This window comes from Oryx dammah, unplaced genomic scaffold (assembly GCF_014754425.2).
Source record: "Oryx dammah isolate SB20612 unplaced genomic scaffold, SCBI_Odam_1.1 HiC_scaffold_11, whole genome shotgun sequence".
NCBI classification, from domain to species: domain Eukaryota; kingdom Metazoa; phylum Chordata; class Mammalia; order Artiodactyla; family Bovidae; genus Oryx; species Oryx dammah.
In genome coordinates, this window is record NW_024070195.1 from 45,680,463 (window position 1) to 45,705,805 (window position 25,343).

Genomic DNA, 25,343 nt, shown 5'->3' on the forward strand with positions numbered 1-25,343 from the left:
CTCCCTGTCCGTCACCAACTGCTGGAGTTTACCCAAACCCATGTCCATTGAGTCGGTGATGCCATCCAACCATCTCATTCTCTGTCATCCCCTTCTCCTCCTGCCCTCAATCTTTCCCAGCAGCAGGGTCTTTTCAAATGACTCAGTTTTTCACATCAGGTGGCCAAAGTATTGGAGTTTCAGCTTCAACATCAGTCCTTCCAATGAACACCCAGGACTGATCTCCTTTAGGATGGACTGGTTAGATCTCCTTGCAGTCCAAGGGACTCTCAAGAGTCTTCTCCAGCACCACAGTTCAAAAGCATCAATTCTTCGGCGCTCAGCTTTCTTTACATTCCAACTCTCACATCCATACATGACTATTGGGAAAACCATGGCCTTGACTAGACAGACCTTTGTTGACAAAGTAATGTTTCTGCTTTTTAATATGCTGTCTAGGTTGGTCATAAGTTTCCTTCCAAGGAGTAAGCATTTTTTAATACATATCAGGGCTTCCCTAATATCAGGAAACATGTACGTAAAAGTAATGGATATTTGTATTTATCTGGTCTGCTTTCAGAAGATTCTGTTCCCTCCCAGGATGGGAAACATCTTTCCAAGAAAGAAACCAAAACACTTATTCAGATGAACTTGGTCCTCTTGGAAAACAAGTCAGATACTTTAACTTTGAATTCCCAGTTGGGGACATCTCACCTGTCTCTCTCCTCTTCCTTCCCAGGAAGGTACATTTATGAATGGAGTGCTCTCTGAGGCATGAGTGCTGCCTTCTGTGCTTTCTCTGGTCTCCGCTGTGAGGCGCTGTTCTGTCTCGTCTCTGGCCGCGTTGCAGAGTCTGCTAGGATGACCGGTCCACATTGCTACTTCGGGCACCGTGGTTCCTTGTCAAGGCTTCCAGTTTTGGAGGCTTCCATATATGGTGGTTTTCTTCCTCTAAATCTGGGCCTCATCTTGCTCCCTAGAGAGGATCTCCACACCCCTTCCTTCCTCTAGAGAGCCAAAGGGCCAGCCACTCTCTCTGCACATGGCTATATTATGTGCTATTTTGTTGAAGCGAACATCAAATCCCTCCTTCAGTCATAGCGTCCATCCTGCTGGAGTTACAGGGCCATAAAATTTTGGTAATATGATTAACGCACAGTTTTGTTGACAGGAAAGAAGTGAGGCCTCTTATGCTGGGATTTCCCCCAAACTTATATGGATGTAAGCACTGTTCCTCATTTTTGCCCTGGTCCCAAGCCCCCAGGGAGACCCATTATAGATGCTGTGGGGTGGTGACTGAGCAGGGGGCAGTGGTCAAGAAGGAGACAGGACAAGATGCCAAAACTGAAACTGCTGCCTCTACCTTTTTCTTCCCTCCATCTCTCCAAGGTCACCATCTAAAGTAGACTTTTCTCCCGCCATATCCTCCATTTATTTTTCACTATAACTTTTAATGCAGCTTTATGACTCAGATCTACCAGAATTAGATCATGATAACACAAAGACATTTTTAACGTTTAGAAAATACTACTCTCTTCACAAACCCTGGCTTTCAATGTCATTATTCCTTTAAGTGCTTGAAAAGGCTAGACTTGACGCTCCAGCTGAACAATGACTCCTTTGTTCTAAGGCTCTACCCAGTCTTTTACAGGAGTAATGGATACTTGTTGCTTGGCTTTGGAACTGTAGAGAACCACGATTCAAGGAAAATGAAAAAAAAAAAAGAAAAAAGTGATGACTTACGATATTCCACTATGTTCCTATTACAGATATACAATGGTTCAACTAAAAACTAGAGTTATTAGAGAGGAAACCAGGACAAGGGAAATGGGAGGAAAAGAAATGAGGTGATGAGAAGAAATGAGAAGAGAAAAGGGGAAAAAAAGCAACAATAATGCCAGCGGATTTGACAGATTGGCCTCTTTTCCCTCTCGTCCCAGTTTTCTGAATTATCTCCCCTTTTGCAGGCAGAAGACCAGAGAGCGTGTGGTAAGCGGAGCGAACCCTGGATATAAAACTACCCGAGAGACATTGTTTGCAGGCCTATTTAGATTAGGAATTTGGAGGTTGTAGTTGCTTCACTATAATTTTATAGGTCATTATAGTTATCTTCATCAGAAGTCAATCAGAGAAGACCCCAAATCAAACAGTTTCCCCACACTGGATTTAATTTGTTGGTCAAATGTAATCCTTTTTGTTAAAATCCATGAGGCATATTTGAGATTTCTGACTAGAAATGACTAGAAATCATTTGATTCCACTGAGGAACAGATGTATGTTTATGTAATGGACACTGAAACCAGTATCTAAATATATTTGTCTTTATGATACAGCTGCTAGAAAGTCAGAGTTTCCTTTGCATCTAACAATTAGAAAGTTTCCCTTCGTTACAGACTCCTATTATATTTTTTCTAGTGCACATTTGAATTTGCCTCGTTATCTATCTTATTTGTAATAATACTCTGTGTAATAAGTGTCTCAAACAGCATAGGCTGGGTTAATCCTCCAGTAACAAGCAGTCATGCTATGTCAGTGGAATATAATGACAAAGGTTTATTTCTTGCTCACACTAAAAGCTCATTACCATAAACTGTCAGGAAGCTCTGAATTTGTTCTGTTGACTTCACAGAGAGAGTCAGGCTGAAAAAGCCACTTTTCTCTGAACTATTACTAGAGGTAAATTAGAGATTATGACAAAGTACATGTTGAATCTTAAAACCTCCATCTAGGATGTGTGTGCACGCATGCTCAGTCACGTCCGACTCTGTGTGACCCTTATGGACTGTAGCCAGCAAGGCTCCTCTGTCCACGGGATTCTCCAGGCTAGAGTTCTGGAGTGGGTTGCCATGCCCTTCTCCAGGGGATCTTCCCGACCCAGACATTGAACCTGGGTCTCCTGTATTGCAAGCAGGTTCTTTACCACTGAGCCATCAGGAAAGCCCATAAAAAGCCTATAAGGAGCTAAATGATCCTTGTTATAACCCTGCTGTTAAGAAAATCCAATTTAATGGTAACACAGTTTCCTCCAACCTTGTTTGGGGAACCAACAGCCAATTGGTCAAAGTAGTTGAGGATGAGCTAACAGTCTTCTGTCATTGGTAGCTAATTAGCCTGCAGGCTGGGAGCACTTAGCAATAGGTGTTCAGAAAACCAATAAAATGAGGGGTCAACTGGGGTAGCTGAAAAAGGTCCAACCAGATTCTCAAAATGTAAAAATAATGTACACGAAGATAAGTTATATGTATGAAAACCAAAGGGAGAATCAAGGTGAAAAATCTGTTCATTATCTTTGTATTTTTTGAGATGTCATCTTTCATATATGAAATAAAACCTAGCACTGTGATAACTAGATTAAATCATGGGCCTCCTAATGAACAAATCACTAACTACTGTGCTTTCCCACCTTAAAACTCTTCTTGGTTTGTCGAATGGGTAGCATTATGGTTTTCTGGAAGCCATTTCTTTTTGCGTACAAAATTATTCTTGCTTTCCCATTGTAACTCTCCACTGTGATTTCTTCTTTTTAAAAAGTTTTTATTTTATATTGGAGTATAGCTGATTAACAACGTTGTGATATTTGCAGATAGACAGCAAAGGGACTAAATCATACATATACATGTATCCATTCTTCTCCAAACTCCCCTCCCATCCAGGCTGCCACATAACTCTGAGCAGAGTTCCCTGTGCTATAAAGTGAAAAGCGCTAGTTGCTCAGTTGTGTCCAACTCTTTGTGACCACATCAACTGTGGCACACCAGGCTCCTCTCTCCTTGGAACTCTGCAGGCAAGAATACTGGAATGGGTTGCCATTCCCTTCTCCAGGGGATCTTCCCAACCCAGGGATCAAACCCTGGTCTCCTTCATTGCAGGCAGCTTCTTTACCGCCGAAGCCACCACGGAAGCTGTGCTATACAGTAGGATCTTATTGATTATCCATCTTAAATACAGCAGTGTGTACATGTCCATCCCAGACTCTAACTATCCCTCCCCCCCTGGTAATAACCATAAATTCATTCTCTAAGTATGTGATTCTGTTTTGTAAATAGGTTCATTTGTATCCACTGTGATTTATGACCTCTTGAGAGCATATGAAGGCATTATTAATTCAAGAAATATTGAGAGTATTTTACACCAGTTCTTGCAGTGGACTTGGATGCACCAGCCAAGGGCTGAAAGTCAAGTGGGGTGATTTAGACTAAATAATAATGAACATCAGTCATGGAAGCATTAAAACATGTTGGCAGCATATTCCTTTATATCTCTTTACATAGTATCCTGAATTCAACAGGAGAACAACCTGCAGATGTATTCACTTCAACTTTACTATCAACTGACTGGTTGTATCTCCCCAAGAGGCATATGCTGGAACCCTAATCTCCAATGTGGTGGTATTTGGGGGAGTGCCTTTGGGAGGTAATTTAGGTCGCGAGAGTAGAGTCCTTATGTGTGGTTAGTATCCTTATAAAAGAGACCCGAGGGATCCCTAGCTAGGACTTTGGTGTTGGAGAAGACTCTTGAGAGTCCCTTGCAAGGAGATCAAACCAGTCCATCCTAAGGGATATCAACCATGAATATTCCTTGGAAGGACTGATGCTGAAGCTGAAGCTCCAATACTTTGGCCACCTGATGTGAAGAGCTGATTCACTGGAAAAGACTCTGATGCTGGCTGGGGAAGATTGAGGGCAAGAGGAGAAGGGGACAGAGGATTATGGTTGGATGACATCACTGACTCAAGGGACATGAGTTTGAACAGATCCAGGGAGATGGTGAAAGACAGGGAAGCCTGGCGTGATGCAGTTCATGCCGTTCTCAGTCGGACACGACTTGGCAGCTGAACAATGGGAGGATAAGGCAAGAAGCCTGGGGGTTCTCACCAGAATCCAAATGCATCAGCACTCACATCTCACACCTTCAGCCTCCAGACCTGTGAGAAATAAATTTCTGTTCCTTCTACAACCCTTAGTCTATGGTGCTTTGTTAACAGCTTCCCAAACTAAGATCTATTATAATTAAGTCCTGGTATATAATAGAATGTAGGCATTTGGAGTCTTGATGCTATCTATCTATTCATGCCCATAGGGGGGGTTTGGAAATATTTTTTATCAGAATGAAAAACCTATATCTTGAATCTGACTATCTTTGAAGGCTTACAATTTAAACAAATTTCCTCATGAAATTTAAAAAGAATTATATTTAGTACTTAATAGATTACACATCAACATTCAAAAATGACTTCACATGTACTTACAAATAAACATTAATGCAGAAAAACATCTTCTGTTAAACTTTCTTCTACTTCTTATGAGCACTAAAATTGTGTTACTAATAGACTTCTTTTAAAGTCTCGGAAAATAAATAAGACTATAAATTTAAGTTTACTATAATAAAAAAACCTTACCTTTTCTGGTTTCCAGAATATAAAACCATACATTATGTCCATCCTTGAATATCTTGAAGCATACATACTATGAAGCTTAGCATAAAAGAACAGGCACTCAAACAGGTGGATAACATAATTTTCATTTTCCTAATGTATACCAGAGTCTAAATTGCGCCTTGCCTTCATTTGTAACCCAACCATTCAGTTTATGGTAAATTGACTTGATGGGAAGTTTATCTTAAGACTTATGTAATCTTTGCCCCTTGTGTATCATGATATTTGGGGGAATATATTTTCTGGGAATAACATGTGGTGGAACAATCTTTCAGGTTACCTGTTGTGACCCTGAGTTTGCCTTATGGAGGAAAAATATGCTTCCAATTAAAACTGTCCTATGGGGATGCTATTCTTTATGAATTCAGAGTGAAGAATAGCTAAGGACTCTGGTCTGTGTCTGACAGCTGGTGCAAAGCACCTTGAATCAATAAAACTCTTATTAATTCCATTCTCAGCACTTGTTATTGGTTCACCTTGACATGATTCTACAAAGGACCATAGATTTGAAAACCTCTAATACAGCTCAGTGTCCAGAATAAGACCAGTATTCCTGAAAAAGGCCTACATACTGACAAAAATAACATCGTATAAATAAAGAACAACAGCAGTTTATGGACACTGTTTTAGGTGCTTTGAAGGTCACAGACACATTTAAAGACACATTTCATTTCTCTAAATGATGTTTCTAGAAAACAAGGCACAGAACTTTAACTGTAAACCAGGGCTGATAGAAGTTCTTCTCAAATACATAAATTCACCTTGTGTCAGATGACTCAACTGTTCTTAATCTCCTAGGGTGAACACTGCATAATGCTAAGCCTACTAAACATTCCTCAGAGTCAAGTAAATGCTAAATATAAAATATTTTTTTTCCTTGCTGTTCTCCAAGCATAGTCTTTCAGATTCTTCTGTATTTAGTTCATCATCCAGTGCAAAGCAGGACAGCAGCAAAGTCATATTGAATTTCCACCATTTAGCCTTCATGCTGCTGCTGCTGCTAAGTCTCTTCAGTCGTGTCTGACTCTTTGTGGCCCTATGGACTAGCCCACCAGGCTGCTCTGTCCATGGGATTCTCCAGGCAAGAACACTGGAGTGGGCAGCCATTCCCTTCTCCAGGGGATTCTCCCTCCCGAGGGACTGGACCTGCCTCTCACGTCTCCTGCACGGGCAGGCAGGTTCTTTACCACTGATGCCACCTGGGAAGTCCCTCTATACTGTTACTGTACCCTATTTGTTTCCTGGGACAGATTTTACCATTTTACCCTCTGATTCACAGAGACAGCATGCAGATCCAAAGAGACAACCAGTTTTCTCTTGCATTAGTTGCTTCAGCCCCTCACTTCCAGGAGAAGATCAAGTGACAGGCAATAATGGGAGAGGAGTTGACCAGTCACCTCCTTCTCATATTACAAGAATATCAAGGTAATTAAATTAAAAAATACGATTCTCATTCCAAATATTCCTTAACAGGAAGAAAATAGGGAGGAGGAAAGATACCTCCTCTGTTTTTTTTTAAAATAAATTTATTTATTTTAATTGGAAGTTAATTACTTTACAATATTGTATTGGTTTTGCCATACATCAGCATGTATCCGCCACAGGTATACATGTGTTCCCTACACTGAAACCAAGCACCACCCAAGAGCCAACAAGTTCCAGAGCAAATTCTTTGTTTTTAATATATATATATCTATTTAGAGCTAAGGAATTGACTATTGTTTGAGGAACCTTTATTGGAATAGTGACATATCACAAGGTCAAATTAATTCCTATTAAGCAACTTAGTTCTTTTAAAATCTCTGCCTTCTTTTTACCAAATAAATATATAGATGCAAGGAGTGACTGCTACGTCTTATTACTGAGCACCTCTGTGTAGAAGAAGTTGGAGGCTCTAAACATAACTCCCAAGTATCTGCCCAACTGGGCTTCCCTGATAGCTCAGTTGGTAAAGAATCCGCCTGCAATGAGGAGACACTGGTTCAGTTCCTGGATCAGGAAGATCCCCTGGAGAAGGGATAGGCTACCTGCCACTCCAGTATTCTTGGGCTTCCCTTGTGGCTCAGTTGGTAAAGAATCCACCTGCAATGTGGGAGACCTGGGTTTGATCTGTGGGTTGGGAAGATCCCTTGGAGAAAGGGATGGTTACCCACTCCAGAATTCTGGCCTGGAGAATCCACAGTCCATGGGGTCACAGAGAGTTGGACACAATTTCCACTTTCACTTTCATCTGCCCAACTGAATTCCTACATATTATAATTTCACATAGAGGGTCTTTCTGAGAGGATCAAGAAAGATATTCAAGCAGGTTTGAAATGGCTTGTGGAAGGAAGGGGTGAATGGCCTTGAGCTTTACTGTGCTAGAGAGTAGCATAATATAAAAACTGAATGTGATTATACATTAACAAAATTTAGTTTTTAAATATGGAAGAGATTCCATGTTATTCCAGCTTTGAAATTACAATGTCATTGACACCAATGCATGACTTTCCCAAACTACAAATTTGGAGGACAACCTTGCCTGGACATAATGGGTAGTAATGGTGGACACTTCTACAGAATGCCAGTGGGTCCAGGGAACAGCCTCCAGTCACCAGAGCGGTATAAGGCCAGGATGAAGAAGCAGACTGAAAGCCTAGCAGTGTGCTGGACACCGTCCTTCCCATCAGTGTACAGACCCCTTGCAGAAACACATCCGCCCCGACTCACGCTCCTAATGTGCTCATCCCATCGTTCTCCCTCCTTTCTCACTGCCCACAGGTCTAGCCTGCGCCCCACTGCACCTCCACGTCTGTGAAGATCTTGAGCTGATAAACTTAAGATATACTGTTTTTTCAAAGAGAAGTCCACAGATAACACTTTTTTCCCTTTGTACAAATGTAACAGATATATAAGCGTGCAGGCTGCTGTAAGAAAAATTCAGAGCTGCTGTAAGATTCCCGGCATGTATTCATTTTATAACTGGAAGCTTGAACTCTGACCAACATCTAACCTTTTGCACTATTCTCAGTCTCTGGTAACCACCATTCTATTATGGTGATTATGGTTAGTAATAATATGCTTGAATCTTCTAAGAGAGTATTTTGGAAACGTTTTCATAACAAAAGGTAATGGCAATTCTGTGACATGGTGGAGCTGTTAACTAACACTACGGTGGTAAACATTTTGTGCTATATCAGTGCATCAAACTGTCTAATTGTACAATGCACCCTTTACATGGAACAGAATACACTTTGAAGCTGAAAGAAAAGAAAGCAAGCTATGAAAGATATGTGATTTTAAATATAAATGAGCCTGGAACTAAACTTACAAAACCATGACTAAAGTCATCTTCTCATCCACCAATTCCATAAAAAAAGGTTTTAATGAAATGCACTAATATGTGGCTGCCATGTTTATGTGTGTGCACATATGTATATAAATCCGTTGTTCTTGAAAGCTTACCAAAAAAATTGGATTTAAAAATTTTTAGCAAATGAATTTTAAAAAGAAAACTACTGGGGTTCTTGCTGGAAGATTTTTAGACTAAGTAACATGCTGTGTTAGAGTGAGAAGACAGGATGTTTATGGGGATATACATTGTTTTTAACAAAAATAAATATAATAATGGAAATATTTCTAAATAAACTATTTTCAAAAATCAAGAGAGAAACAAAGAAAGGAAGGGAAGGAGGAAGGAAGAGAGAAAGAAAGTAGGAAGGAAAGAAAGAGGGGACGGAAGGAAGGAAGAAAGAGGGAGAGAAACAAATGAACGAATAGAGAAACAAAGAAAAAAGAAAGAACCAGGCACCTGTATTTGAATTTCATTGCTTCCTCTCTACTTTTGGAATACACACACATTCAGAATATGAATTTAGTCAGTTGACTCCCAGATGATCCAATTACATCTGGATGAAGTTCCTGGGGGAGAAAGCAAAGCAGCTAGTGTTTCTCTTCTTTGTGATGCCTCTGGCTTCTCAGAAAGCTTCCAGAATATCTGTCCAACAATCCAATACATTAGCATCATGAGTAGATAGAGGGGCAACTGTAAAAACTTTTGATTGAGAGACAGCTCTTCAAGATTCAACAACCCAGGATAATGGTCCAGTTAGCCATGGCATGTTGTTCGTCTGCTTTACCAAATGACCTTAAAGCATTAGCTGTAGAAATTTCAGATGAAGCAGTTACCAGAATTTTTGTGATATTACTACTCAATTCCTAGAAGTGTATAAGCCCTTCCCTAAGCCACATAAGCTTAATACTACATGGCTCAGGTCAGAGGATGGATGGCTCTCATGGAACAAAAAAATAGTCTTCTTCAAGAAGCTCATGACTTCATAATGGAAGCATATTCTGTAGAACAAGAAGAAAAGAGAAGACTGCCAAATTTGATAACCCACCAAGAAAACACTCCGATGTGGCAGTAGAGAGCAATCCACTCATGCAACCACCAAAAGAATAGGAATAAATGCCTAATATTCAGGGAATTTCTGACTTTTGGTGATACAGGATCTGGACAGTAAGGCTGTTATGATGTTCTTTAGACAGGGTTACTCAGTAAAAGTCTCACAGTAAGTTCCTATGGGAATTACAGTCCCATGAAATATAGAAAAGTCAGCTCAGAAGCATAGTTCAATGATGCAGTATAATAAGCCAAGTATGGGGCTTTGGTGGCAATTTAAGATTACATATTTATGGGGTTTAATGGCGAGTTGTCTCTTTCAGGATCACAACAAGCCCTTTAAGACAATGCATCTTTACATGGAGCAGAATACAGGATGACCTTTTATGAGAGTCTTCCGGGGGGCTGAACTACTCATAAGGGAAAAGGAGTTCCACTCCAGGGCAGTGCCATAGAAAGGGGCAATAAAAACGATGATAGTCAACTACTGACCACTTTCTGGCACTTTGCCAAACACTTATAAGCATTATTTCATGAAGCCCTTCCAACAGCTATCTAAATAAAGACCATTATCATGCAAGTTTTATACATAAAGGAAGTGAGGTTTGAAGTAAGATTGAAAGGGATTGGTAAATTCAGTGAGGTTTCATAGATGCTGAGTAATAGATCAGATGATGTCAAGGACAACTCATGACAGATGGATGGGCAGTAAGTGCAGGATACCTCCTCTCTTCAAGGGCTTAGCATTGGGTCAGGGTCTCCGTCCCACAACTGAAGTGTTATTTTTAATCTTTCATTATAGCAGTCCCTAGTACTCAGTTTAATTTGCTCTTATAATAAGCTTGAGAGATAGCACATATAGGAAATTGGTGAGATCTGTCTCCAATCCAAGTATCCTGGAGAAATCCTGATGATGAGCCTGTTAAGTTGGATCTTGCTGAGGAACAAGAGTCAAGGGAAGGAAGGTGGCAGGAGATGTGATGTTTGTATTGCATACCTCCCTTCTTCTTGTTTGAAATTAACTCACGTATTTTTATTTTTGCTCCCAACCAACATGTATTAGATAGCTATCACACCAAGTCATAAGAAACTACGAATGTTGAACACAGAAGATGCCCTGCTTTCTTGGAAGATGCATTCTGTCGAGCAAAGAAATAAAATAAATAAATAAATATGAAATAGTATATAATGAAAAGGAAAATGCAACACATTGATGTCATAGAGAGTATCTGAGACCTTACTTTAGTCTGAGTCATCTGGGGAAACTCACTAAGGAGGTGAAATTTATGCTGCTGGTGCCTGAATGACCAGAAGTCACAAACAGAGAAAGAGCATGACCCATGACTGGCAGCGAGAATAACCAGGTAAAGGACCTGCAACAGGCCCCAGGCTAACTTGTTCCAGGAGCAGAGAAAAGACAGCAGGCTAGGACACAAGACACAAAGGCAAGTGCTACAAGGTACTTTGAATACATGAAGCTTTTGATGCCCATTAGATGCCCAAGAGGAAGTGTTAAACCAGCAAGTGTTTCTCAGATTTTAACAAGCATATGCGTCCTGTAAAGATCTTGTTAAAAATGTAGACAATGGGACTTCCCCAGCAGTCCAGTGCTTCTGCTTCAGGGGGTGCATACTTGATCTCTGATCAGGCAACTAAGATCCCACATGCCTCATAACCAAAAAAAAAAAAAAAGAAAGAAAGTTCTTGAACTGAATAAAAATGAAAATACATGTCAATTAAAAAAATTTAATGCAGATGGTGATGCAGTTTGTCTGGAGTGGAGCCCCATAGACTGAATTTCCCCCCCCATAAAAACCTAGGCAATGACAACCCTGCTGACCATGGAAGGCATTTGGACAAGGATAGGAGTTGTGAGCAGTTCTGCATTTGTAAGTCTCCAGGTAAACACAACAGAGAGAAGGAAGAGACCAAACAATGAAAGATGTGGCAGGACCCGGGATCAAGGATGTAGCAGGAGCCAGAGGAAGACAGGACCACAGAAATTAAGAAGTGCTTCAAAGAGGGGGCAGTGCATGGAACGCAGAGCTGTAAAGGTAGAGGACCAAGAAGTAGACTTGGACTTAGCACATAGGTGCCCCTAGAAATGGTTCTAAAGTAAGTTACCTTCTTTGGTTTTAACTGAAGTGTAGTTGATTTACAGTATTGAAGTTTCCAGTGTACAGCAAAGTGATGCAGATTTATGCATATATGTTTATGTCTATATTCTTTTTATTCTGTTCTTTCCCCTTAGAGGTTACTACCAGACACTGAATAGTAACCTGTGATGGGAAAGAATGCTGTATCGTTCCCTGGCCTAAACAGTAAATCATTGTTATTTAATTTATATATGGTAGTGTTCATCTGCTAATCCCAAACTTTTAGTTTATCCCTCCCCCTGCCCCAGTTTCCCCTTTGGGAACCATAGCTTTGTTTTCTCTGTCTGTTTCTCATCTGCACCATTTTTTAGAGTATGTGAACCTCTAATACCGCTTGGGGTGGACTTCACAGATTCCCTCTCTTCTCAAGCCTTCCCTCCACTCTCACTTGTAATGCTCGCTGACCTCACTTCCTACTTTCCCAAAGAAAAACAAATGTAGAGACCAATTAGCACGATGGTCCTCCCCTCACATTTGAAGCTTTTCCCATTTCCATCCTTTCCTCCTGTCTCAGAGACCTTGGATATGGCTCCTTCCTCAGAGGCGTTAGGTCTTCTGCCTTCCATTCTCCTACCCTTTCTCACCAGGACACAAGCTACTCTGGGGTCATCTTCTGAACCACTGCACAGATCCACTCACCCGTGACCTTGGTTGGTCTAGCCTCATGGTCTACTCCTCACGTAAGCAAGTAAGGAGCTAAGGGATAGGCACGTGATGATGTTCTGCCCAGCGAGACAGGCGAGAAAGTTTGGGGTGGGCTGGGGGAAATGCCCTTCATTGATTAAAAACAGGGATTCCAGAAACAAAAGCCCTCAGCAGAGCCTGAGTCCTGTGGGGATGGTGTGACTCAGAAATGCTACAACCACTTTGCAACTCAAAGGAGGAGGAGACTGAAGGTGTCAACAGGGAAATGGGAAGAAACTCTTATCTTGCAACATAATTGAGTCTCCAAGCTAAATGATGGTAGAGAAAGCAGTAATTCTGAGACATTTGAAATTAAGCCTGTGGAGTTCAAGTTTTCTATTGTTGTTCTTGTTTTTCAGTTGCTAAGTCATGTCCAGCTCTTTGTGACCCCATGGACTGCAGCGTGCCAGGCTTCCCCATTCTTCACTATCTCCCAGAGTTTGGTCAAACTCACATCCATTGTGTTGACGTTGCCACCCAACCATCTCATCCTCTGTCGGTCTCTTCTCCTGCCCTCAATCTTTCCCATTATCAGGGATAATGGGAAATGAGTTGGTTTTCTATTTCCTGCAGTTTAAAGCAGCCTCGTGGACACTTCTACCAGAGCAGGAGGTGACGTCCACCTGAGCTGCTCAAAGGCAGGGTGCAAACAGTTTCTCAACCCTCTCTTTCTCTCCCTCCCTCTCTTCTCACCTTCTTCCCTCACTCCATCTGTACCCCTTCTCTCTCCCTTCCTCCCTAGCTTACCCATTCTTTCCTAGCTTTATACCTCCAAATCTATCCTTTTAACTCTTAAACCTGCCCCACACAAGCATAAAACTTCTAACTTCTAGTCCACAAAGCATTTTGCAGATGATTATGAGTATTCACAACAATTTTTCACATGCCTATTTAATGTAGATTTCTGGAGGGGCTCCAGCTTTATGTTATCTCTCCTTTACTGCTGTGATAGGGATATTGGTGGTTTATGTATTCAATGCTAAGTATCCTGTTACATGTCTAGAATTCATGCATATATATAGAAATGAATAGCCATAGAAGTTCAGCTAAAGGATTATTTATTAAATGTTATAGTGATCAGAAGAAATAGCATAAAAGGGCATTCTCAATTTTCTCAGCAAGTTTCCTTTTCTTTGCTTTATGAATTTCATGAACTCAGAATTTAGAAAATGTCTACTTTTTACAGTAGTCTTAAAGGGCAGATGTCATAAAAGGTTACTTCTAAATGTACTTCATAATGGCTTTGCCATTCCTAAGCCTTTCCCCAGGGCTAACCCTGGTGTGGGTTTATGTGTGGGTAGCTTGTTTGGGTAGGTCCTATAGTGATTCCAAAGTTTCCTAGTTAGTGGAAATATAGCTTTGGGGGGATTCTGCCTCTGGAATTCAGGCCTTTTTATTTGATTATGTGATCCCCACCCCATAAAAAACCAGAAAAGAAACTCTCCTTAAGTTAAGAGAAGGGTTTAGATGGTTTTGGTGAAGAAAGGATAACAAACACCTAAAGCACAGACTTCTCCTGTGGTGTGTGATTAGGAAGCTTTGAGGTGCTCTGGGACATGAATAGGTGGACTGCTGTATACGCAGTGCACGTGTGTGCTAGGCTGCACCTGGGGTTCTGACGACTCGCTCTGCCTTTTGAAGAGTCCATGGTGGTTTTCATTTCTAAACAGCAAAGTTTTGCCCTTCACTGTTTCTATAAGCAGTCTGCATAAACTGATGCTTTTTCCAAATATCACAAAACTAAGAGCTCCACAGCTGCATAAGAGAGAGGAAAAGTCAGTCTCCTCAGAAGATGGGAAGGGAGGCGTCCTGCTGTGCACTGGGGGGCAGGTGTCTCTCTCCTGCCTCCACTGCAGCACCGTGCTCTTCCTGAAGAGAGCCGATGTAACAGATCCATAGGGAGGCGCCATAAGTTTGCTCTCTGCACTTCCCATGCGCCAGCACTAACCCAAATGCAGAGGGGCACTCATTTCTGATGACAAGCTCCTGCTGTATCATCCATCACAACCTAAGCCTTAGCCTCCTCCATGGAAACTTAGTTTCTGTCAATTTCCAATATGTTTCCCTTGTAATCCTTTTATTGTAATTGTATAGCCTTAAAGTTAACATAGTAGTAATCGGCAATTCCCTTATTTTCTTGAATTTCTTTTTATTTCCTGTGGTTTTGATGAATATTTAATAGAAAGCCCACAATGCTCACTTTTGTATCCAAGTTCTATTCAAATGTATCCAAAGATAAGATCACCGAGTATCACTGGAAAGTCTACATAAATATTAATAAAAATACTGACAATTTAGATCCACATGGAATAATACTGCCCCCATATGATTTGCATAGGTAATAGAAATATATTTTTCTTAACATAGCTCTCCTGTGTCTCTTCTCAACTTGGATATGTATTTGCTATTTCTGGCAATGTTATTACAGAAGATAAAATTTCAGCCACTTCAACATTAAAAATAACCATAAAATGTCAATCCTCCCAAACAGATGTGATTTAATCAAACTACCCTGAATCAATGGAAAAGTTCTGTTTTCATAAATTAATAACTACATTAATGTTCTTAGCATCATGGTGATATTCCTTGGACAACCTGGAAGTGAGCTGAAAATGATAAAAGTGATTATAGTACATGTATCTTTCTATTCTCATCATTGCAACTTAGACATTGGGATAAAAGTTGTACCTTTTGCTTCTCAATAGCTGAGTAACATTCTGTTGGTTTTTACTACAACTGATGAAAGGGAAAGCATGGTAAACTGGATGCATGTGACAAACACAGGAGGTAATATGTTTCCAGGATGTGGCATCTGGCCATTGACCACAGCCTCTTGGAACAAGATAAAGTCACTGAAATAGTTAACAGATGTTAGCATAGTTGAAATATAAAAGTTCTATTGCTAAAAATTATGTGGGGTCAGATGGAGATTTGGCGCTTGGTCCATAATTTAACTGACTTGGCAAATGCAAAGTTGAGATCCAAAGGCGTATAATGTATAATACGGAGGCCACACACTTAGCACACCACAGAGGGACTCATAAACTACTGACGAAATGTACGCTGTGCTAAGCCAGCTTGATTAAGTATTAACACAGTATTTGATACTTAGGGAAATCTGAAGTCAATTTTCACGTCGACTAAATTAAAAAGTTATTTCTATAAGAGCAAAAGAGTGGTAGACTTTTCTCCAAGTTCAAAGGACGTCTGCAAATTTTATTATTTAGCCTTGGCTTGCGATTTACCTGATGACTGGTATATCTTCCCATCCACTTCATAATCCATCCAGTGATACCCTTTTTCAAAGTATCTCTCTTTCTTTTTCCCACTTTTGTCTATTACTCCACATTTCAGAACAAGTTGACAGTAATAATTTTCAGATGCATATCTGTAGCTGAAATGTAGCTTCTCAAACGTAAGTCACAAAGTCATTCAAGTCAAGCATTGAATGAGGCTTGTGCTACTTTAGAGTTTGTAGTTTTATTTACAGCTTTGCAGATGAAGTCACCAGCTTCCATCACTTTGTAAAGATTCACACCCTGGTGAGACAAAAATGACAGTGCCAGGTAGGAAGAGGGGTTGGGGAGAAAGAAGACAAAACAGATTTCTTTTAATTATATTAGCGGTTACTTAACCATTTAAAATCATCAAACAAATGTTCGTTATTGATTGGGGGACATTTGTCTCCGATTTTTCTGTTTTCTTAAGACATATCTTGAATCTGATCCTAGGCTAACCGCACCTGAATAATCCAGTGTAATTATTCTGGTACCCGAACTCTAAGAATGAACAAATATCAGTAAAGGGCAATTAAAAGGATAATGCTTTGGAGCAGCTTATAGATGAGGACTTGGCAGGGGGAGCTCATCGTATATCTTAGTATATAAACAAACAAGCCTGATAAAGCCGTAAGAAACATAGGAATGATGAATGTATGCATAATTTTTAACCACATCCAGAAACACTATTACTGGCATGAAACTGAAGGAGGTAGTTTAATAAAATGAAGTAGTATTTAGTCCACATCTGGAACTTGTTTGCCTGAGAGGTTGCACTGACTGGGAGCATAAATAGGATCAACAAAGGCTTTGGTAAATCCATGGATGACAGATCGGCAGTTGGGTATGAAGGCCAAGTTCAGTGCGGGTTCGTCATCTTGGGCTTGGCGGAGCCAAGGATCACCACCGAGGTTTCCAACCCGCACGGCGCCGTCACTGGCGGGGACTGGGGGGCAGAGCGGTAGGCAGGTTAACCAGAGATTTGCCCCCACGCAGCATTTTGTAAGCTCCTATGTCTTCCCTCAACATGGACTGGAAACAAGGTGGGCTTAAAACTGAACTGACTCAAGCTCCTTGCTATTAAGGAGTAGCTTTTAAAATTTATGTAAATCTGATGTTTTCTTAAAATGAACAAGTATAAATACTCACAGGGGCTTTTCATACCAGTGATGATAAAGAGATCATAACTTTAATACAGCTAGTTACTTCTCTCTAGAAACTTTCAGAGCACTGTTTTCTTTGCAGTTTACTTCTGCTCAAGAATCACCAAAAGTAATTTGTAAAAGGACATGTAAATCATTTTCATGTTTCTTTTTATTGTGAAGTTGCTTTTGGGACACAGACACTTGATTTGGTTTTGTATTGGTTTTGGGTGGAGTGTCCTTTAGGCATAGCTTGGTTTCACATTCTTAATGCAGTGATATGCAAATTTTGTAAGTAATAAGTTACATATGGTCTTTCATTTCTGAATTACATCTAACAAAAGATCATAAGATTTTAGGCATCAAATTTCTTTGCTTTCCAGTAATTTTCATTTATAGCAACTATGCAGTGGGATTGGTTGGTATCACAGCAAAGAAGAATTTTGTTTTGGTCCTCTCTAACTTAGTCACTAAGTTGTGTCTGACTCTTTTGCGACCCCATGGGCTGTACTCTGTCTGCTTCTCTGTCTATGGCATTTCCCAAGCAACAATACTGGAGGGAGCTGCCATTTCCTTCTCTAAGGGATACTCCCAATCCAGGGGTCAAACCTGCTTCTCCTGGATTGACAAGCCACCCTGGAAGCCCAATGAAAAGGCACCTTTTTGAGATAATGTGGCATTTATACTTAAATCGTTTCAGCATTTAAACCAGGAGCTTAAATACGTTAATGTACTATGATACATTATGAGGCTTCAAGAACTTCACATAGACTATAGTTTCTGTCTTCAGAGTGCCTGTGGTCAAGCAGGATATGTGGACCCCTAAACAGGAAAGTCTGCACTGCAACTAAAGTAACTGAGAGAAAGACACCCAGATGACCACGAGGGGAGAGCTGCAGGCAGGTCAACCCACTGAGGAAAAGGAAATGGGAATGAAAGGGGGGCAGTGTCTCCGGGGAGAGTTCCAGGAAGCGTAAATCCTGACCTGAGGCTTGTACAGAGAGTGTGAGTCCTTGAGAAGAAGGAGGAGGCATGAGGCACCATCAGTACAGACATCTGAAAAATGTCATGGGGTATGTGGAAAGGAACGGGCAGAAGTGACTGGAAAAGGAAGAAAAAAAAAAAGCCACAGTGTGTGACAGAATACAGCCCTGCTTTTGCTTTTCAGGAAATGGGAGTCCACTGACGCATGCCCAAGCAGAAGCAAGGCATATTCATATTTGTATCTTAGATGAAATCTTCCATGGCAGCATGGAGGATGAATTTGAAGGCAGCCTGAAGTATGTGCCAAGTCGCTTCAGTCGTGTCTGACTCTTTGGAACGCTATGGACTGTAGCCTGCCAGGCTCCTCTGTCCCTGGGCTTCTCTAGGCAAGAATACTGGAGTCAGTTGCCGTGTACTTCTCAAGGGGATCTTCCCTACCCAGGGATCGAACCCTTCTCTCTTATGTCTCCTGCACTGGCAGGCCGGTTCTTCGCCACTAGTACCACCTGGGAAGTCCCGCAGACCAGGAGAGAGGATGAATATCCACGGAGGATATCAGGACTTGTACTGATGTAGTTACAGCAAGGAAGGAAGGAAGGGACAAACAACCAGAACAGTTTAGCAGTCGAATCAGTGGCTCTTGCGAATTGCGTGGGCATGGGAGCCACAGTGATACAGGTCCCACAGAGAGCCTTGGTTTGTTGGTTGCTACCCAACATAACAACTTAAATTGTGAAATTCTTGGAAATGGAAACGGGTTATTTGCAGTTGGACCCAGACAGCCTGACTCATGTGAAGCATCAACTGAGTTCAACTGAGTTAGATAAATCTTCAAGAGAGGATTTCTATGGCTTGAGAGTTTAGGATTAGGAGATGAAAACTATCATATACAGAATGGATAAACAAGGTCCTACTTGGAACTATATTCACTATCCTGTGATAAACCATATTGGAAAAGAATATGGTAAAGAATGTGTGTATGTGAATATATATATGTATATATATATGAGTCACTTTGCTGTACAGTGGAAATTAACACAGCATTGTAAGTCAACTATACTTCAATAAAATAATTTGGAAAAAAAAGAGAAAATATTTGTACTTTTTTCAGGTTCTGTCACGGTCATACCTCTCTAATAGAAACGATGGAAATGATCAGACTACTCAGTAACAGCTGTTCCTAAGCGGGGAGGAGGAGAAGAGGACGACAGAGGATGAGATGGCTGGATGGTATCACCGACTTGATGCACATGAGTTTGGGTGAATTCTGGGAGTTGGTGATGGACAGGGAAGCCTGGCGTGCTGCAATTCATGGGGTCGCAAAGAGTCGGACACGGCAGGGAGACTGAACTGAACTGAACCAGAGAGGCAACAGCGTCTGGTATTTAACGCCAGGTGATATTAATCTTTCAATGAACAGGATTGAGTGTCTCTAGGCAACAGGCACCTATGAATATATTGTAATACTAGCTCTCCGTCTCCAGGGGGAGCTGAACACAGAAAGCAGACGGTGCTACAACCGAGGAAGACCCTGAAAGAACCCTGGAACACAGAGGAGAGGAGCCCAGCAGTGTGGACCTGGGGAGCCAGCAGGGAAAGGAAGCCAGAAGGTGAAACCGAGGACGAGGAGGAAGGCCACTGCAGCGGGCGGGAACGCAGGAGGGAGGGGCGGAGCTGAGAGACTGGAAGCGCTGGGAAGGACGCCGCGGATGGTCAGCTGGGCAGGAGCGCCTCTCAGTAGAGCGAGGGAAGAGCAGAGAGGCGAGAGAGCAGAGGACAACTCCATTCTCTAAGCCAGGTGGTGATTTGTACATCTCAGAAAACATACGGAATTTCTGATCATCTGTGAACAGCGTTTTTGCCTTTTATACTTTTCCCTAAAAGACTCTTAACTTAAAGGTTAGTAGGTCATTTTAACAAGCATGTGGCAAAACAAGGTAGTGATTCTGGTGGGTGTTGTTATAGGGCCTGTGCCTTTCTCAGATACCACTTGCAAAGAGACTATTCTTGCCGGCCAGTGTTTCGCATGCTAAGTATTATTAAACTCTGCTCCTCCACTGGCCATTTTAAAATGGCCCTGGGCTCTCTTCCAGAAGCCCTACTTGTCACCGTGAGAAAACCAAGTTCCCAGTTTTCCTCCAAGGAAAACAAAACAGCAAAAACAAAAATCATAAAAGCAAAGACAGGCTCTAACTCACAAAGTGTATGACATCAAATGAGATACTAGATAAAAAAAAGTACTTTGGAAGTCATGAAGCAGTAAAGAAAAAAAAAAAGTGAAATGGTAGCATTATTGGTGATTGAGCTATAGCAATAAGTTCTTTTATGAAGCCCCCCTCAAGAATTTTTATTGTATTTTCCCACTGTGCATTTTAGGAAAGAGCAAAAGTGTAGTAAAACTTGACCTCAAAGTTGCTTCTCAAATCTGAGACACATTCCAATTTCAATCTGCAAGGAATGTATGAATATTAAAATATGCTACAGTAACTTACCGTATTAACCCCCAGGCCATTAAGCATGTAGATCAAATCCTCTGTGGCTACATTCCCAGAAGCACCTTTTGCATAAGGGCAACCGCCTAGTCCGGATACTGCAGAATCCACTACATTAATGCCCATCTGGAAAACAAACCCAAACGCCCAAGCTTGTCTCTTTACTGTATGTAAGTTGTTGCGTTTCTATTTAACCTGTTCCAAAGAGCAAATAAGGAAAATCTGAACCATGATCCCACTCTATTCCCTTACCCACCTGCTGCTGGAACAGTCCCCAAGGTGGACTTCTTTTCTGACTAATCTCATCTTTCAGGCTAACAGAAACTCTTAAAAGATCTCAGTAATGACAATAGTCTTAGATCAAAACTGAAACGGTGTTCTGACTGATAACAGAACAAAGGTAGGGGGTGAAGCTTGAAGTAAGATCAATTCATACCTAGGGTGTATTCACCAATCTAATTTTGAGCTTTATTCTAACAGCTTTGTATAATCACTATGAAATATTTTCAACAGCCAGACCCAAAAAATCAAGATGCCTTAGAAGACAAGTTGGGGATGTCTCTGTGTTTGAAGCTCTGTTTTGTGGGGTCAGTTCATCCACTCAGTTCACCCAGTGTTTCTTGATCAATCACTTTGATTAATTTGCACACAAAACCTGGATGTTTTGGGAGAAGTGAAGAGCCATTTAAGAGGTAGGACATCCACCATCAACAACTGCACCAGTTCACATTTATTGGGTTCTCACTAAGTGCTAGATATTATTATTAACACCATATGATGCTGATTCATAATCCCTACAAAGCCCCATGAGACGGATACTCTTCCATCATTCTCAAATCACAGATGAAGAAACTCAAGCACAGAGGGATCGCATAATTTGTCCCAGGTCACCTCTGTCTCCAGAGGATTCCCACTCTGCTCTGGTCTGTAACCTCAGGAAACATGCAAGTTGGTTCACATTATACATCTGGGGAGATCCGAGACGGACAGTCTCCATGGGCTGGAAAAGCTGTGAAAAACAGGAGCACAAATGGGTCTGAAAAGGAACCCCTGAGGTCAGACTCGAGTAACTCAAGAAGAGAAGTGAGCAGAGAAGCCCTCCGTGAAATGTGACAAATGGGTAATCAGGAGCCACCTGAGGTCTAATCTGATTCTTTGCTCCTGGACATTGGAAAAAATGGCCATGGCCTCATCTACAACAAGAAGCACTGGGAAGCAGAGCCCTGATCAACCTGCTGGGTCAGGGGTTCTAAATCACAGAAGCAGAATCACAAATTGTTGCTACAGCTTCAGTTTATGATTCTGGAGGTCTGAGCTGGGCCTTGAAAATCTGAATTTTTAACAAGATTCCAGATGCTGTTCTCACTGATGTTCTGGGGAATTGCACTTTCTTTCTCCTTTTCTTTTTTGATAACATTTTTGTTTTAGATGTTCGGGCAATTTGGGAAGAAAGTGCAAAGCATTCCCATACATTATATACCATTTCCCCTACTGTTCACATCTTACATCATTACGGTATACTTGTCACAACTCACGAACACATCTGATATTATTAACCAAAGTCCACACATGACGCAGATTTCCCTAGTTTGGAAGCCATTGTCTTTTTTCTGTTCTGGGAACTCATCCGGGTACCACATTGCATTTAGTTATCTTGTCTCAGGATGCTGTGGCTGTGACATCTTCTCAGCTTTCACCGTTCTTTGTCCTCATTGACCTTGACCATTTTGAGGTGTACCTGTCATGTGTTTTGTACAATACCTTTCAATGTGGGTTTTGTCTTATGTTTTCTCATGGTTAGGCCGGATTCCTAAACTTTTGTGAGGAGGGAAACACAGATGAGATGCCAGTCTAGACACATCATATCAAAGGGACGCTCTACATGGTTATGGTTTATGACTGATGATGTTCACCTTGATCCCATGCCCCGTTTTCCACGTGGTACTTTTTGGGAAAAATAAGTCACTGTGTGCAGCTCAGATTTAGAAGTGGATAATATCTACCTAAATTATTTATAAGCCAGCCATATGGGAGATTTGTCTATTCTCCCATCATCATTTATTTCTTCAAACATTTGTTTGTATCAGTAGAGACTCATAGGTATTTATTTAGTATTTTGCATTGTGTTCCAGTGTTCCTTTATTTGCCTTGTCACTCGTGTTGTTTGAGATCTGGCCACTGGGGGCTCTTCAGTTGGTTCCTTTGACATGCTAAGGGGGCTGTGTTTTTTTAATTGAAGTGCAATTGATTTACAATGTTGTGTTAATTTCTGTACAACAACATTCATATATATATGCATATATATACATATATTTTTTTACATTCTTTTCCATTATGGTCTATAGAGCTGCCCATTTTTAATAAATTTTCTAGATATTCCCTTGTGAGATCTAGGTTGTTTACCCATTTTCCCAAGAGCAGAACCACAGTTCAAAAGCCATGGATGTCTCTGTGACTAATGCAAGTTCCCAGATATAATTTGTTTGCTTCTCTATGTCTGTCTCCACTAGTTATCCTCTGCAACATGGGAAGGTCTATATGGCTCTTCTTCCATTACCACGACCTGTCTCAAAGTTTAATTGTATTCGGGTGTTAATAACTGACCAGCTGAAGTACTGGTCCATTTAGGAGCGTCCACATTTGTGGTGAATATAAATAGGAAGTATAAAGACTTATGCTCTAGGAGTGACAGTGGTGAAGTTGTCCAGTAGTTGGCCAGTACAAAGGTTAGGACAGAGGCTCATCTCTGGGAGTCAACCAGTACATCAAATAGACAGAGACATTCTTCACCCATGGGTTAGAACTTATCTATTCCGTTGAAATGAATCTATCACTCAAGGAGACAGAAGTTTCAGTGATTTTCAGTCCCTACCAATTATAACCACCTGGGGCCCTTTTAAAAATGACACACAAGCTTCTCCCCAGGATCTCTGTCTGGAAGTGAGTCAGCTTTGGTATTTCCTTAAAGCTCCCCCCTGGTGATTCTCTTGAATAATTACCTGTGGGAACTCCTGAGGCAAGGTTCTCATCCATCTCAGCCCTTATCAGCTGTGGGTATGAGTGAGCTTTCGTTTTGAAGACGCTCTGTACCCTGAGGCATCAGAGTTGAAAATGATGGATCAACTTCTCAACAAATCAGTTTTTGAAAGAACACTCCCCAAAGTATGTGAAGTAGTGAATGTAAGTAGTACCTGCATGATAGCTGGAAGATAGCTTCAGCCTACCGGGAGAGCTTATGATCTGTAAAATTTTCTGTATGTGTATTCAGCTCAGTCGCTCAGTTGTATCCAACACTTTACGACCCCATGGACTGCAGCACTGCCAGCCCTCCCTATCCATCACCAACTCCTGAAGTTTACTCAAACTCATGTCCACTGAGTGATGCCATCCAACCATCTCATCCTCTGTCGTCCCCTTCTCCTCCCACCTTCAGTCTTTCCCAGCACAAGGGTCTTTTCCAATGAGTCAGTTCTTTGTATCAGGTGGCCAAAGTACTGGACTTTCAGCTTCAGCATCAGTCCTTCCAATGAATATTCAGGACTGATTTCCTTTAGAATGGACTGGTTGGATCTCCTTGCCATCCACGAGACTCACAGGAGTGTTCTCCAACACCACAGTTAAAAAGCATCAGTTCTTTGGCGCTCAGCTTTCTTTCTTTAAATTTTTTTAAAAATATACATTTATTTATTTTAATTGGAGGTTAATTACTTTACAATATTGTATTGGTTTTGCCATACATTAATGTCTCTGCCACAGGTATACACGTGTTCCCCATCCTGAACCCCCCTCCCTCTTCCCTCCCCATACCATCCCTCTGGGTCGTCCCAGTGCACCAGCCCCAAGCATCCAGTATCATGCATTGAACCTGGGCTGGCGACTCGTTTCATATATGATATTATACATGTTTCAATGCCATTCTCCCGAATCATCCCACCCTCTCCCTCAGCCTTCTTTATAGTCCAACTCTCACATCCGTCCATGACTAGTGGAAAAACCATAGCTTTGACTAGATGGACCTTTGTTGGCAAAGTACTGCCTCTGCTTTTGAATATGCTCTCTAGGTTGGTCATAGCTTTTCTTCCAAGGAGGAAGAATATGTACATTAGACTTCAATAAATAACAATGACAAAAAGGAAGTGTTGTTGGAACTCAAGATAAACAGGAAAACTTAAACTGGTAGGAAGATGAATGATAATTATTTTTCTATTGTGCAATTAATTTACAATTAGTCTTAATTACCAATATCTATCATGCTAGACATTCCTGTCAAAATAGTTCTTTTTTGCAATAGTTCACAAATCCTAAGTAAATAATGAGGCAAAAAATAGAAACAAATAAATGTATATGGGCTTCCCTGGTGGCTCAGATGGTAAAGAATCCGCCCACAATGTGGGAGACCTGGGTTCCATCCCTGGGTTGGGACGATACCCTGGAGGAGGGCATGGCAACCCACTCCAGTATTCTGGCCTGGAGAATCCCATGGACAGAGGAGCCTTGGAGGCTACAGAGGAGCCATGGGGTTGCAAAGAGTTGGACATGACTGAACGACTAAGTACGGGGTGAGTGTATATGTCTCAGACGTGAAACACATCCCCTTATACATAGACTCATTACAGTATATTTTATACGGATAAAAATTAGGAAACCATCCAAATGTTTGTAATTAGGGCTAATTTAAATTAATTAAGGTGTAGCTGTAAAATGGAATGATGAATACTATGTAAATGCATAGTTAAGGGAAAGAAACAGATTATAAAATATTATAACAGTGTATGCAATCATAATCCCATTTTCTAAAAAAAAAGAATTTGGA

At 41.1% G+C, this 25,343-nt stretch overlaps 1 protein-coding gene across 1 annotated transcript in view; it reads right to left on the reverse strand.

Annotated features, from left to right (window-relative positions):
• Positions 1-13,677: 13,677 nt before the first annotated feature.
• Positions 13,678-25,343, reverse strand: part of HMGCLL1 (3-hydroxymethyl-3-methylglutaryl-CoA lyase like 1) — a 121,967-nt gene continuing 110,301 nt past the window's right edge. The window contains exons 7-8 of the mRNA XM_040249185.1: positions 20,531-20,656; positions 13,678-16,173 (exon numbers count right to left, since the gene is read on the reverse strand). Coding sequence (XP_040105119.1) covers positions 16,072-16,173; positions 20,531-20,656 — 228 coding nt within the window. The 3' untranslated portion in view covers positions 13,678-16,071. The remainder of the gene's footprint in view (positions 16,174-20,530; positions 20,657-25,343) is intronic.